The 12,707-nt window shown below is 37.5% G+C and overlaps 1 protein-coding gene across 1 annotated transcript; it reads left to right on the top strand.

Annotated features, from left to right (window-relative positions):
- Positions 1-5: 5 nt before the first annotated feature.
- Positions 6-11,715, top strand: LOC134743275 (uncharacterized). The gene is made up of 7 exons (XM_063676686.1): positions 6-253; positions 1,767-1,912; positions 3,361-3,511; positions 6,808-6,939; positions 7,727-7,856; positions 8,745-10,493; positions 10,757-11,715. The coding sequence occupies exons 1-6, from the start codon at positions 30-32 to the stop codon at positions 10,473-10,475; spliced, it is 2,514 nt and encodes an 837-aa protein (XP_063532756.1). The 5' UTR covers positions 6-29; the 3' UTR covers positions 10,476-10,493; positions 10,757-11,715.
- Positions 11,716-12,707: the final 992 nt, after the last annotated feature.

Here is a 12,707-nt window from a genome sequence, read left to right as displayed (position 1 = left end):
CACAACACTACTTTCGAATCGAAACAAACATGGCCGCATGGCCCGGTGACAGTATCGCATCCGATAACCGCGCTCAAAACAATAAATTAACAAGCTTCCTAAATGCTGAATTTAATTTAAATGTCGATAATGGTAGCTACGCGTGTGAAGTGCCAGAGTTTAAGTATGATAAAGTGATTCAAAGCGAAGTGACATCGGAAAGCGCAATAGTTTCCAAGGACGGGAATTCGGAGAAATATGAAAGATTGTTACCGTAAGTTATTTTATAAACTTCATGAAGAGCAAGCAGTTCGAATTACTTCCCATAATAAGATTGCTTCTTGCCGCTTTGCCGCCTTTTGTTTGAGTATCTCATTATTCAATCAGCTGTTTGTCAATATGTACTCGTCCCGCTCGCACTCGTACGTTTGCGTATCTCTGACCTTTTTCGACAATTTCAATTTTGGGCATGCTATTTTGGTCCATTACCATCCTACATGATACCAAAGATACTAATACCTATCCTAAACTGTTGTATGAGTTAGGAGTTAGATACTTGGGTTTGTTACCATCCAATTTAGCTTAAAAATCATCAAAATTTGTCACATTACTTATTGATTTAAACAAAAACTTTATTTTAAAAACTGAATTGAAGATCTTAGCCACAAATGCAGATAAAAAAGTATCCCTGTGGTATAGATAAGGTGGTGAAAGGCCTTTTTTACAACAAAATAACTATTCCAATGCATGATATGTCTCTGCGATTACCTGACGTTGACATTTTTTATCATGCGTCTTACCATGTTATTAAAGGCATTTATGAATTTTTGAATTTAATTTAATTGATTAATATTTATTTACTTTACTGACATAATATTATATAATTGAATTGGTTTCTGTTTGTGTAACGTTGACATGTAATTTTATAGTGTAAGTGTAACATACCATGTATGATATAATAACATATAAGGGCCTTGGTTATAGACTGTAAGCTTATTTGTAAATAAATGAAATGAAATTAAACATATTAAAATATTTTGTACATTATTTGTTGTAAAAAATATTCAGTCCATCAGCTAAGAAAAGTCTCATCAGTACTATGATTAACCTCTTGTCTGTGTATATCAGCCATTCTCAAGGGCTCCGCAAAGCCTCTGGGGGCTCCGCAAGAATACTTATAATTGTGGTGCATTGATATGATATACACGGTGGCTAAAAAATAAGTGCATTCCTGTTGCCAGGGAGGTTCTGGGATTATACTGAGCAACTTTTACTATAAGACCAACTCCGCAATCGCGAAAAAAAATTTGGCTGTTTCATACAATTTGGCTGGTCCATTTTCTATGGGAGTAAATTTTTTTTGCGATTTTGTGGTTGGTTCCATAGTAAAAGTTTCTCAGTATAATCCCAAAACCTCCCTGGCAACAGGAATGCACTTATTTTTTAACCATCCTGTATATGCTGACTTAAAGTAGATCATATCATAATACTATTATGTTGGTGCACAATAGTTTACAACTACTATACACATCAAACCTACTCCCAAATGTCACTAGAATCAGCTGAGAAAAATTACCAGGTAGAGAAGAACATTTGGACATTTTGGGCAAGCATTTATGCCCAAGTTGAAACCAAGACCTTCAATTTCCCTCGGTGAATTCGCCTGAAAATATAATGAGCCATAAAAATACCAAGTGTAATAATAATAGTGTTTACTCATAATTTAATTTTTTATTACCGCGTAAATAGCAGTTAAAAATAAATCATTTTGTCTTTTCTCTTTACAGCCAAAATGAGACTGAGAAAAAAATCGAAATGGACCCGGATAAGAAGAGGAAATCAGATGACGCTCGATACAAGTGCGAATACGACGGCTGCGAGCGCACTTACAGCACCGTCGGAAATCTGCGCACGCACATGAAAACGCACAAAGGTATGTACAGTTAACATTATACATAGTGATTTTTGAAATGTTTCACCATACTCTGAGGGGTGAATTTGTCTGTCTAAACAACTTTTATTATAAAAGCCAAACCCGATTATTATGCAAAGAAAAAATCTGCTATGTCAATGTTTTCTATGGAACAGCTGAATTTTTTTCGCGAATTTGGAGTTGGTTCCATATAGTAGATGTTTTTCGGTATGATTTATATATTCACTCTTAGAGTATGGTCAGAAAAATCACTCTGTATAGATACAGGGTAGAAATATAATAATAATAAAGGTCAACGTGGGATAGAAATCGGATGACGCTCGTTACAAGTGCGAATACTACGACGGCTGCGAGCGCACTTACAGCACCGTCGGAAATCTGCGCACGCACAAAGGTACAGTTTACAGTTATCATCATATTCATACGGGATGGTATAGAATTAATGTTGGTACGAAGTCGAGTCTTTTGAGTATACATTTATAGTCTTTGATAATTATCGCGATAATTATCCGATAAATATCGGGTAATTATCCCAGGTATGGAATGGATGGTGGCTGTATTTATTTTCTTTGAATTCTTTGATAGTAAAAAATTATGATTGGGGCGTTTTTTGCTATGTACAAATAAAAACTGACCTAATATTGATTAGTTTTTTAGTAACCATTGAAATATAAGATAATCATCATGTAACAATCTAATTATATTTCGTAAATTTTAGGTTATTATCAAATCGATAATTATCAGGCATAAAAATCACGATAATTATCAAGATAACTATCATTGATATTCCTTTCGAACCCTGGTCCCGAGTCTCGACTCGTCCTTTGTTGAGTATTTTTTAAGCGCAACCCAAAAGATCAAGTCACGTCTAAAACATAAAACTAAAGAAATAATTAAAACAAATTATACTTAAATTTACAAAAAAGTAACCTAGTATAAAATAAACATAGTTGTCCGGAATACATTATTTAGGGACAAAACCGCCCGTTGTATCCTTTACTTAGCATGACGTGTAGGTAATGGTGCTCCCACATTAAATTTGCTGTTATAGGTATAACAGTACAGATGTATAGTGCATATTTATTTTCCTTCATATTTTCACGGAAACGTACGCACGTGTCTTGCTATTTCAGTCAGTCTCGGTAAAAAACCTCAACTTTACCACGTGTATGTAGATTGTAGGTTTAATATGTATAAAACATAAACAGACCTGTAACGATTGTTATCAATAAAATTTCATTTTAATTTTTTTTTTTTTTTACAAAAAGTAGTGAGGTTGACTGAAGTAGCATGACAAAAACGAACGTTTCCGAAAAAATACGAAGGAAAACAATTATGCACTACATCTGCATAATATAACATTGTTGTGTGACAGGGACAACATTTATAAAATCCTATATAGACTGTATCATGGCTCCATAAAATAAAGAGTATATTTTGATTTCCAGGTGAATACAGATTCAAATGTTCCATGCCGTCGTGCAACAAGGCATTTCTCACTTCGTACAGTTTGAAGATACACGTCCGGGCGCACACGAAAGCGAAGCCGTTCGCGTGCACTATCAGCGGCTGCAGGAAGGCATTTAATACTCTATACAGGTAATATTATTATGTCTAATGCAACAAAGCGTTTCTCACTTCGTACAGTTTGAAGATACACGTCCGGGCGCACACGAAGGCGAAGCGTTCCGCGTACACTATCAGCGGCTGCGGCATTTAATACTCTATACAGGTAATATTATTATGTCTAATGCAACAAAGCGTTTCTCACTTCGTACAGTTTGAAGATACACGTCCGGGCGCACACGAAAGCGAAGCCGTTCGCGTGCACTATCAGCGGCTGCAGGAAGGCATTTAATACTCTATACGGGTAAAATTATTATGTCTAATGCAACAAAGCGTTTCTCAATTCGTACAGTTTGAAGATACACGTCCGGGCGCTCACGAAGGCGAAGCCTTCCGCGTGCACTATCAGCGACTGCAGGAAGGCATTTAATACTCTATACAGGTAATATTATTATGTCTAATGCAACAAAGCGTTTCTCACTTCGTACAGTTTGAAGATACACGTCCGGGCGCACACGAAGGCGAAGCCTTCCGCGTGCACTATCAGCGGCTGCAGGAAGGCATTTAATACTCTATACAGGTAATATTATTATGTCTAATGCAACAAAGCGTTCTCACTTCGTACAGTTTGAAGATACACGTCCGGGCGCACACGAAGGCGAAGCCTTCCGCGTGCACTATCAGCGGCTGCAGGAAGGCATTTAATACTCTATACAGGTAATATTATTATGTCTAATGCAACAAAGCGTTTCTCACTTCGTACAGTTTGAAGATACACGTCCGGGCGCACACGAAGGCGAAGCGTTCCGCGTACACTATCAGCGGCTGCGGCATTTAATACTCTATACAGGTAATATTATTATGTCTAATGCAACAAAGCGTTTCTCACTTCGTACAGTTTGAAGATACACGTCCGGGCGCACACGAAAGCGAAGCCGTTCGCGTGCACTATCAGCGGCTGCAGGAAGGCATTTAATACTCTATACGGGTAAAATTATTATGTCTAATGCAACAAAGCGTTTCTCAATTCGTACAGTTTGAAGATACACGTCCGGGCGCTCACGAAGGCGAAGCCTTCCGCGTGCACTATCAGCGACTGCAGGAAGGCATTTAATACTCTATACAGGTAATATTATTATGTCTAATGCAACAAAGCGTTTCTCACTTCGTACAGTTTGAAGATACACGTCCGGGCGCACACGAAGGCGAAGCCTTCCGCGTGCACTATCAGCGGCTGCAGGAAGGCATTTAATACTCTATACAGGTAATATTATTATGTCTAATGCAACAAAGCGTTCTCACTTCGTACAGTTTGAAGATACACGTCCGGGCGCACACGAAGGCGAAGCCTTCCGCGTGCACTATCAGCGGCTGCAGGAAGGCATTTAATACTCTATACAGGTAATATTATTATGTCTAATGCAACAAAGCGTTTCTCACTTCGTACAGTTTGAAGATACACGTCCGGGCGCACACGAAGGCGAGGCGAAGCCTTCTGCGTGCACTATCAGCGGCTGCAGGAAGGCATTTAATACTCTATACAGGTAATATTATTATGTCTAATGCAACAAAGCGTTTCTCACTTCGTACAGTTTGAAGATACACGTCCGGGCGCACACGAAGGCGAAGCGTTCCGCGTACACTATCAGCGGCTGCAGGAAGGCATTTAATACTCTATACAGGTAATATTATTATGTCTAATGCAACACAGCGTTCTCACTTCGTACAGTTTGAAGATACACGTCCGAGCGCACACGAAAGCGAAGCCGTTCGCGTGCACTATCAGCGGCTCTAGGAAGGCATTTGATACTCTTCACAGGTAATATTATTTTTTCACCTCAGCAGCTCGAACAAGCCTACTTTCTTCACTCCCTGGAGTGAGGAAAGTGCGACTTTCCTCATTCCAGGGAGTGAAACAAAGTAGCTTTTTAATTTAGTGAAGGCCATGAACTGCCACTTCATACTTTTATTACTTTTTTTTCTCTGAATTATTCTGTGTAATTCGAAACACATTTTAACCTTTAATATGTTCTCACAACTGAGGTGAAAAATTATGTGTGCAACACGAGAGCAAAGTTATTTTACATCTCGTGTTTTTTAGTCCCTCGCTACGCTCAAGATTCTAACTTAGAATAACTCGCTTCGCTCGTGATTCAATTGTAGAATCTTTCGCTTTCTCGGGACTCAAAATAAACACTCGCAAGAAAAACCAACTTTCCTCTCTTGTTGCACAAATAACTATTTTCGAAGATTCAACTAGGTTGCACTAGCTGTGGTCACGGAACGTCAGAAAAAGGTAAAATAATGAAATTTAATCGCGTTAGACCCGGTAATGACATTAATTTTATTATGTCTTAACAATACTATTTTCAATAACAAAACTTTCGTGAGACACAGACATATTAAACATATAAATATATATTAATGTTTAATATAATACTATTTTCTTTAGAAAATAACCTAGCATAACCTAGAATATCTGGATTCTAGAACATGTTTTATGCTAGTTCACCGATCATTCGAACATGACTGAATCATATTTTATTTTCGTACGTGACTCAAATGTCAAGGATTTGTTTACGCTATTGCTGAATCTTTTGTATGGTCAGTTTTCTCAAAGCAAACTTGTCAAGAGATGCAGTAAATGACGTTTTGTGAAAGAAAGAAATGGCAATATTTTAGATTTGAGATAGGTATAGTTACTTATAAGGACTGTCCAAAACAAAAGGCCTTTGTCAAAAGACATTGACGAAACGTTTACGTATCAAAATACTAGTGGCTCAGCTCACTGAGCTCGAGACGTCGCGCCCTCCCATGGCTCCGCTTATGAAAAAAAATATCAAAAACTGAATTGTCGAAAAAATTATACATGGTGGCTAAAAAATAAGTGCATTTCCGTTGCCAGCGAGGTTTTGCCGGCTGCGCACGGGTTACACAAAACCTTTACAAATTATACACTAAAGCCTTTCTCATAAATTACTCTATTGATAGGTGAAAACCGCATCAAAATCCGTTGCGATGTTTTAAAGATCTAAGCATGCACAGGGACAGACAGAGAGCGGAAAGCGACTTTGTTTTATACTATGTAGTGATTATCGAACCATCAAATTTCACGAAAAGCGGTTGAGCAATGCGACCTGTAGATAACAGCCGGACAGACATACGGTAAGCTGAAAGAGAGGGAGCTTCGCTTTCGCTCGGTCTACAAAAAAATATTGGCTGTTATCTGAAACCTGTAATTCAAACTCATGAAATCTCACATCACCTGTCATTTGCTATTTCACTGCGCCAGCTATGTTTTTCTTTGCTAACCTCGTTGTAAACTTCAGATTGCGAGCTCATCAGCGACTGCACAGCGGGGACACGTTCAACTGCCAGGCGGAAGGATGCACGAAGTTCTTCACAACACACAGCGATTTGAAGAAACACATACGGACGCACACGCAGGAGCGGCCTTACAAGTGAGTTTTAAATATGGTGGATAGACTAAGGGTCGGTTGCACCAAACCCGCAGCTACCGTTAAAGCGTTCGCTAAATATTATTGTATGGGAATTTTCATAATACTCTGTTGAGTGACGTTGATCAGTCTGCCAAAGATATAGATGTAAGAAATAGATAAAAGTAAAAATATTTGTACACCGACTTCACGGTAGAAGCATTAATTCTAACTTAAAATCACATTAATGTAACATATTCTGACAAATAAATACATTTCATTTCATTTCAAATGTGGTTGGTGTAACTGGCCCTAAGAGTAGCAAACTAGATGCTCGCTGCGTGGTCTCTTTCTGCATTCGCAGGTGTAATCATATTAAACGGGGTTTTTAGAGTCAACAGAAACTCGATGTCCGAAGGGTAGAAGGATTTTAATGCTCGAGTTTACAAACAAGTAAAGTACCTACATATATGTGTTACCCCACCTGCGGAACTGTGGATTGCAATATATAGTTTTGTTTAAAGAGTTGTAACAGAAATGTATTTTTCTGCTGAAAATACCGTTAATCTATTTGAGACACCTAAGTAGTCGCGGTACCAACATTACAATAATAAGTAATGATCATCTGTTTGGCTGTTTAATGGACCTATGCCTTGATTTTTGAAACTTAACAAATAATGGAAACGAGACTGCAATATTTTTAATTTTTTGACTGACCATAAACTACGCACTTCGCGACCTATTTTTTAACCGAGGGAGTTGACTTTGCCGTCCATTTTTGAGAAAAATACCGTTCCCGGTTTTGTTACAGATGCGCTCGGGAGGGCTGCGGCAAGTCGTTCACGGCCTCGCACCACCTCAAGGCGCACGCGCGCACGCACGCCCGCCCCGCGCCCGCGCCCGCGCCTCCCCCCGCCACCGCACCGCCGCGACACACGCAGGTACGTGCTGTTGCCTCCTCTACACTATCGGCGATGATTGTTAATAGTATCATCGTGCAAGCATCCACATGATCGCCTGTACGACGCAACCACCCGGCGATTCCCTTTCATGCGTGCCCAAAAACCTACAACTCACGGGTCACAGGCGATGCCCTCTCCACTATCGTGTCCGCCAGTCATCGTTTATCGTCGTCGATAGTGTAGAGGAGCCATTAAACCCGACACTGTACACACTCGTCGAGAGCCTCTCGCCGGGAGTCTTTACTCTTGGCAAAAAGCCCAATTGCAGAAGCCCTTCGTTCTTATGCCTCATTTAATGTTTTTTTAACATTAGAAAGAAGGTAAGCGATCTTGACGTGTATTTTTATTAAAAATCGCTTTTGAAAAAGTTAATTAAGTCACAGCAAATATGTTACAATTATAAATCATATACGATCTTTTCCATTCTTTTGCTTTCATTACTAATATAAACCAATTTGTAAAAAGCGCTTTTCAATAAAAAGACACGTCAAGATTGTTTACCTTTATTCTAATGCTAAAAAATCGAACTATAGTCGGCGCGAGAACTTGATTGCTAGTTTGACATTGTAGTATTTGATCGGTCGGCTAAAATGGACGGTAAAATGGCCAACATCAAAGAGGTCTCGTGAACTTTTGTGTTAGCGCGAAACTATTCCTCTACACTCTCGACACGCTTCAGTTTTTGGACGTAAAAATGCATACGAACATAGACGAATACTCACTCTACACTCTCGTATTCGGCAAGTCTCGTGTAGTTTTGTCGAGAGTGTGGAGCGAGCTTCAGTTTGGCACAGTCTCGGCAAATGTCCCGGCAAAATCGTCTCGTGTAGTTTTGTCGAGAGTTTAAACAATCTCACTTATTTACAGGTCGAAACGGAGCCGTTTCTAAAATTCCCCGCCAAACCGCAACCAACGGACGGCATGAACTGGGAAGGCCTCCTCGAATCCTTCGGCAGAATCACCACAGAGTCAAACTCCACAGACGGCAGCCTCGAAGATATCCACACAGTCGACCCTCTCACGACCACCAGTGTAGACATAACCGACTTATTATTTGACAACGCCAACCCTAACACTTCAGACTACGACCTTAACTTACAGTTTGACAAAAAGAAGGAAAACTCCTGGACTAATCTACAACCTACGCTTATTGAAGGCAAAAGAAAAGCTATGCAACTGGCTTTAGCGAATGAAATCGAAGTACAAGCCCCGTGGGTCGATGTGAGCGCTTTAGCGGCATCCATTTCAGAAACTCCGATTAGCATTAAAGAAAAAACTCCTGAAAGCATTTTCACAATGGCAACTTTTGTACCAACCCATATGCAAAGCTATATTGATTTAAATCCTGAAACTGCTAATGTAATAACACAAAGTGCCTTTGATTTGGCTTCTCCAAACATTTTAGATGTAGCTGACAAAGTTTTTAATGATAGCGAGCTGGTCTCGAATCTATCTTCAACTAAAATTGAAGAAGACATTGAAAGTTTCCTAAAAGATGACAGATCTTTAAATACTCCACCACCTTGCAGAGTTCGTCAGAATATCGAAATAAATCCGGCCAATTCAGTACTCTTCAATTCTGATTTAGATTTAGAAGACACATTGCTATTTGACAATGAACCTTTATCAGACATGTATGTGGTAAGAACTGAGAATATATTTGGAAAAGAAATAGCCAAGAGAAATGCATTGGCACAATTAGCAGCTGACGCTGGAATTTGCAATTGCATGACATGTGAATGTGATCCTACATTAGGAGAATGTAGGGGCGACTGTCAAAACAAAGAACCAGAACCAATACAACCAGAGAAACGTAAATGCCCAGTGGATACTTGTGATTGCGACGAAGATTGCCAATGTGATCATGAGGCTATGAAATGTGCTGTTGGTTGTGGTAAAGCTACTGACACAAACCATAATACCTTCTTGGACTACCATCGGAGACATAAACTGACAAGTTTGGAAGAACTAGGAGTATACACCGTTCATGACGAAGATATACCAACAGAAACCTTCATTGAGCAATTATCTTGTGCTTGTAAAGAACCTACATTCTCTAATGTTAATAAGAAATCAGACGACTTTTCAGAAAATAACAATTGGGAAACTGGTTGTCAAGACTCTCAAACTTATGAAGGCAAGAAAGAGTCAGTGTGCCAGAGCAAGAAAAAATCCACTTGTCAGGGTAAAAAGGAAGCCGCTAGGCAGAGCAAAAAAGAATCTTGCCAGGGCAAGAAAGACTCTCCTTGTGAGAGTAAAAGTGGGTCCACTTGCGAAAGCAAAAAAGAATCTACTTGCCAAGGTAAGAAAGAATCTACTTGCCAAGGTAAAACAGAATCTGCTTGCCAAGGTAAGAAAGAATCTACTTGCCAAAGTAAGAAAGAGCCTTGTCAGGGTAAGAAAGAGTCTACTTGCAAAAGTAAAGATTCTTGTAGCAATAACCAATGTTCAGGTAATGGAGGTTGTTCAGATACTTCCAAAGATAAGTGTTGTGTTACAATATGCATTAAGAAGTTAGAAGCATTCAAGCAGTTTTTGTCAGACCATGAACTACTGGGTGCCTTGAAAGCGCACAATTTGGATTTGACTTCGATGTGATGCATTTAATTTTACATTGTTACCAGGGGGCTTAGACAATATGACAATCGTACATCGACAAACGAATAGAAAAAAAATATCAGGATGACTGGACAGATGCTTCGGAAAGTCACCTGACTATTTTCATACATAATTTTACAGTTTCGCCACCATTGACTTGATATAAAGTCAACATTTCGTGCCATTTATGACAACGCGTTGATGACACTTATTACTTCATTGACGTGGCGGCGAAAAGGGTTCGATTAGAGTTTTGAATCAACGATTAACATCTTCGCTAGGCCTCCAGTTCTTTTCGCTTACATTTAACAATGCAATATAGATTTTAGGTAAAATACCAAGAATTTAAATGATGCTTTTAACAAATGTTGCAAATACGGCTATACACAATTTCTAATAGGGTATTTGACTACTAGTCAAATCAGTTTCGTTTATCGAACTGTCAAAACGATTTTGCTACTATGAATATTATATGAAACACTAGCTTTGACGTCACAATCAAATTACCTACTTTTTATAGTTTTATACGGGTTTTAAAATAAAAATTGTGTCTATAAATAACTGCTGTCTACGTTTCTCTATTATTCTTCTGGTGCTTTATTTCATGCATAGTCTAAAATAATTTATTTTAAATACAGTCAAATACCCTATTGGTATTTTCTTTGTATGTTAGAGAAAATTATGGAATTAGCTGCATTAAATTGCAAATTTAGGTCAATATTAAGTCACAAGCATGATACATGCCCTAAGTTTAGGCCTAAAACGGGTTTATTTTTCAATGTGTATTGGCCTTATTAGTGTTATATGACTCGACAGTCACAAAACTAAAAATAAACTTCAGTTTTTATACAATTGTGTGATATTAAGTGCAATAATACGCAAATATGCCTTGTCATTGTCACAATACTTTTATAAATATTTATCTAGTATATTGAGTATATTAATACCAAATATGTGCTGTCAATATCAAGTTTTATAGTACATGTTGTTATTGTTATGTATTTGTAGTTTATTATGAAATGTCATTTTTGAAAGATATTTTACATCTGTATTAAAAATATATTATATTTCTACTCACTTTATGCAGAAAAGTGATGCCTTTTAAATGTTGTTACTGTACTTAATTGTTGTGTATAAAAATATACTGTGTTGGATTTACGAGATTTTAATACTTTAAGTGTAACAAGCAATAATAATGCCATAACTCTAGTCTGTGTAGCAAATAAACGCTTTTTAGAAATGTTTGTATTTTATTTACGAATACATAAATATAAAGTTACATCTACATTAAAATAAAAGTTAGAGATCAAATAAATAAATATGAGATTCACTCAGTACTTCTAGCTCTTACAAATACTACAGCACAAATATTATGTCAAAATATGGAATTGCTTTAAATATCCAACATGATAAATTGATATAAAGCTTAATTAAAATAAAGATGGTATAAATAAATATTATTTGCACACATTTTTGGATCCATAGGGCCTAGTTTTGCTTTGACTCTCATATAATGAAACTATTATATTTAAGGAAACTAATTTTGCTTCCATTCTCTCTTTTTTAAAACTGGTAAGTATTTTTTATATAATGTGGATGCCAAAAAGTGTGCCTATTTTTTTATGACAACTTTTTTAATAAAATACATTTAAATACAACATAACAATACACCTTTTTATACAATACAACTTTACCAACAAATAACTTTATATGATAAAGTCAAAAGGAAATACTTATATAACAGTTCAATGGGCAATGTTTTTTGATAATACTGCAATTAATATACCTATTGCTTCTTGTATTTTTAACATGTGATGAGATAGATGTATAAAATTGGAGGCTGAGTAATTATTGTCTGCACTTAACTTGTGCAAAATAGTAAAAAAATATACAGACAATCACTATTCATAACATAGTAAGTATGAAGCTACATAGTCTACATAGATAGTTGGTATTTTGTGAAACTGCTTCATATAAATATATCCCGCTCCTTGCTAATAATAGTAATAATACATTTCTAATGGATAAACGAGTTAAGTGAACCAACATGGATGTTGCTACTTTGACCTATCAATCCCATCATGCATATTGAAGGGTTATTCCCACTAGTTACGACCGTTAAAAATTCTCAGTTGCTACCAGTGGTAACAAATTAGATTTTTTTTTCTCACCTGTCCCCAACTGGGCAAAATAATTCCCACTAGTTGCCACCAACATGCCACCAACTCAAGT

Source organism: Cydia strobilella, chromosome 7 (assembly GCF_947568885.1).
Source record: "Cydia strobilella chromosome 7, ilCydStro3.1, whole genome shotgun sequence".
Classification (NCBI taxonomy): Eukaryota; Metazoa; Arthropoda; class Insecta; order Lepidoptera; family Tortricidae; genus Cydia; species Cydia strobilella.
This window is presented reverse-complemented; position numbering and strand designations above follow the sequence as displayed.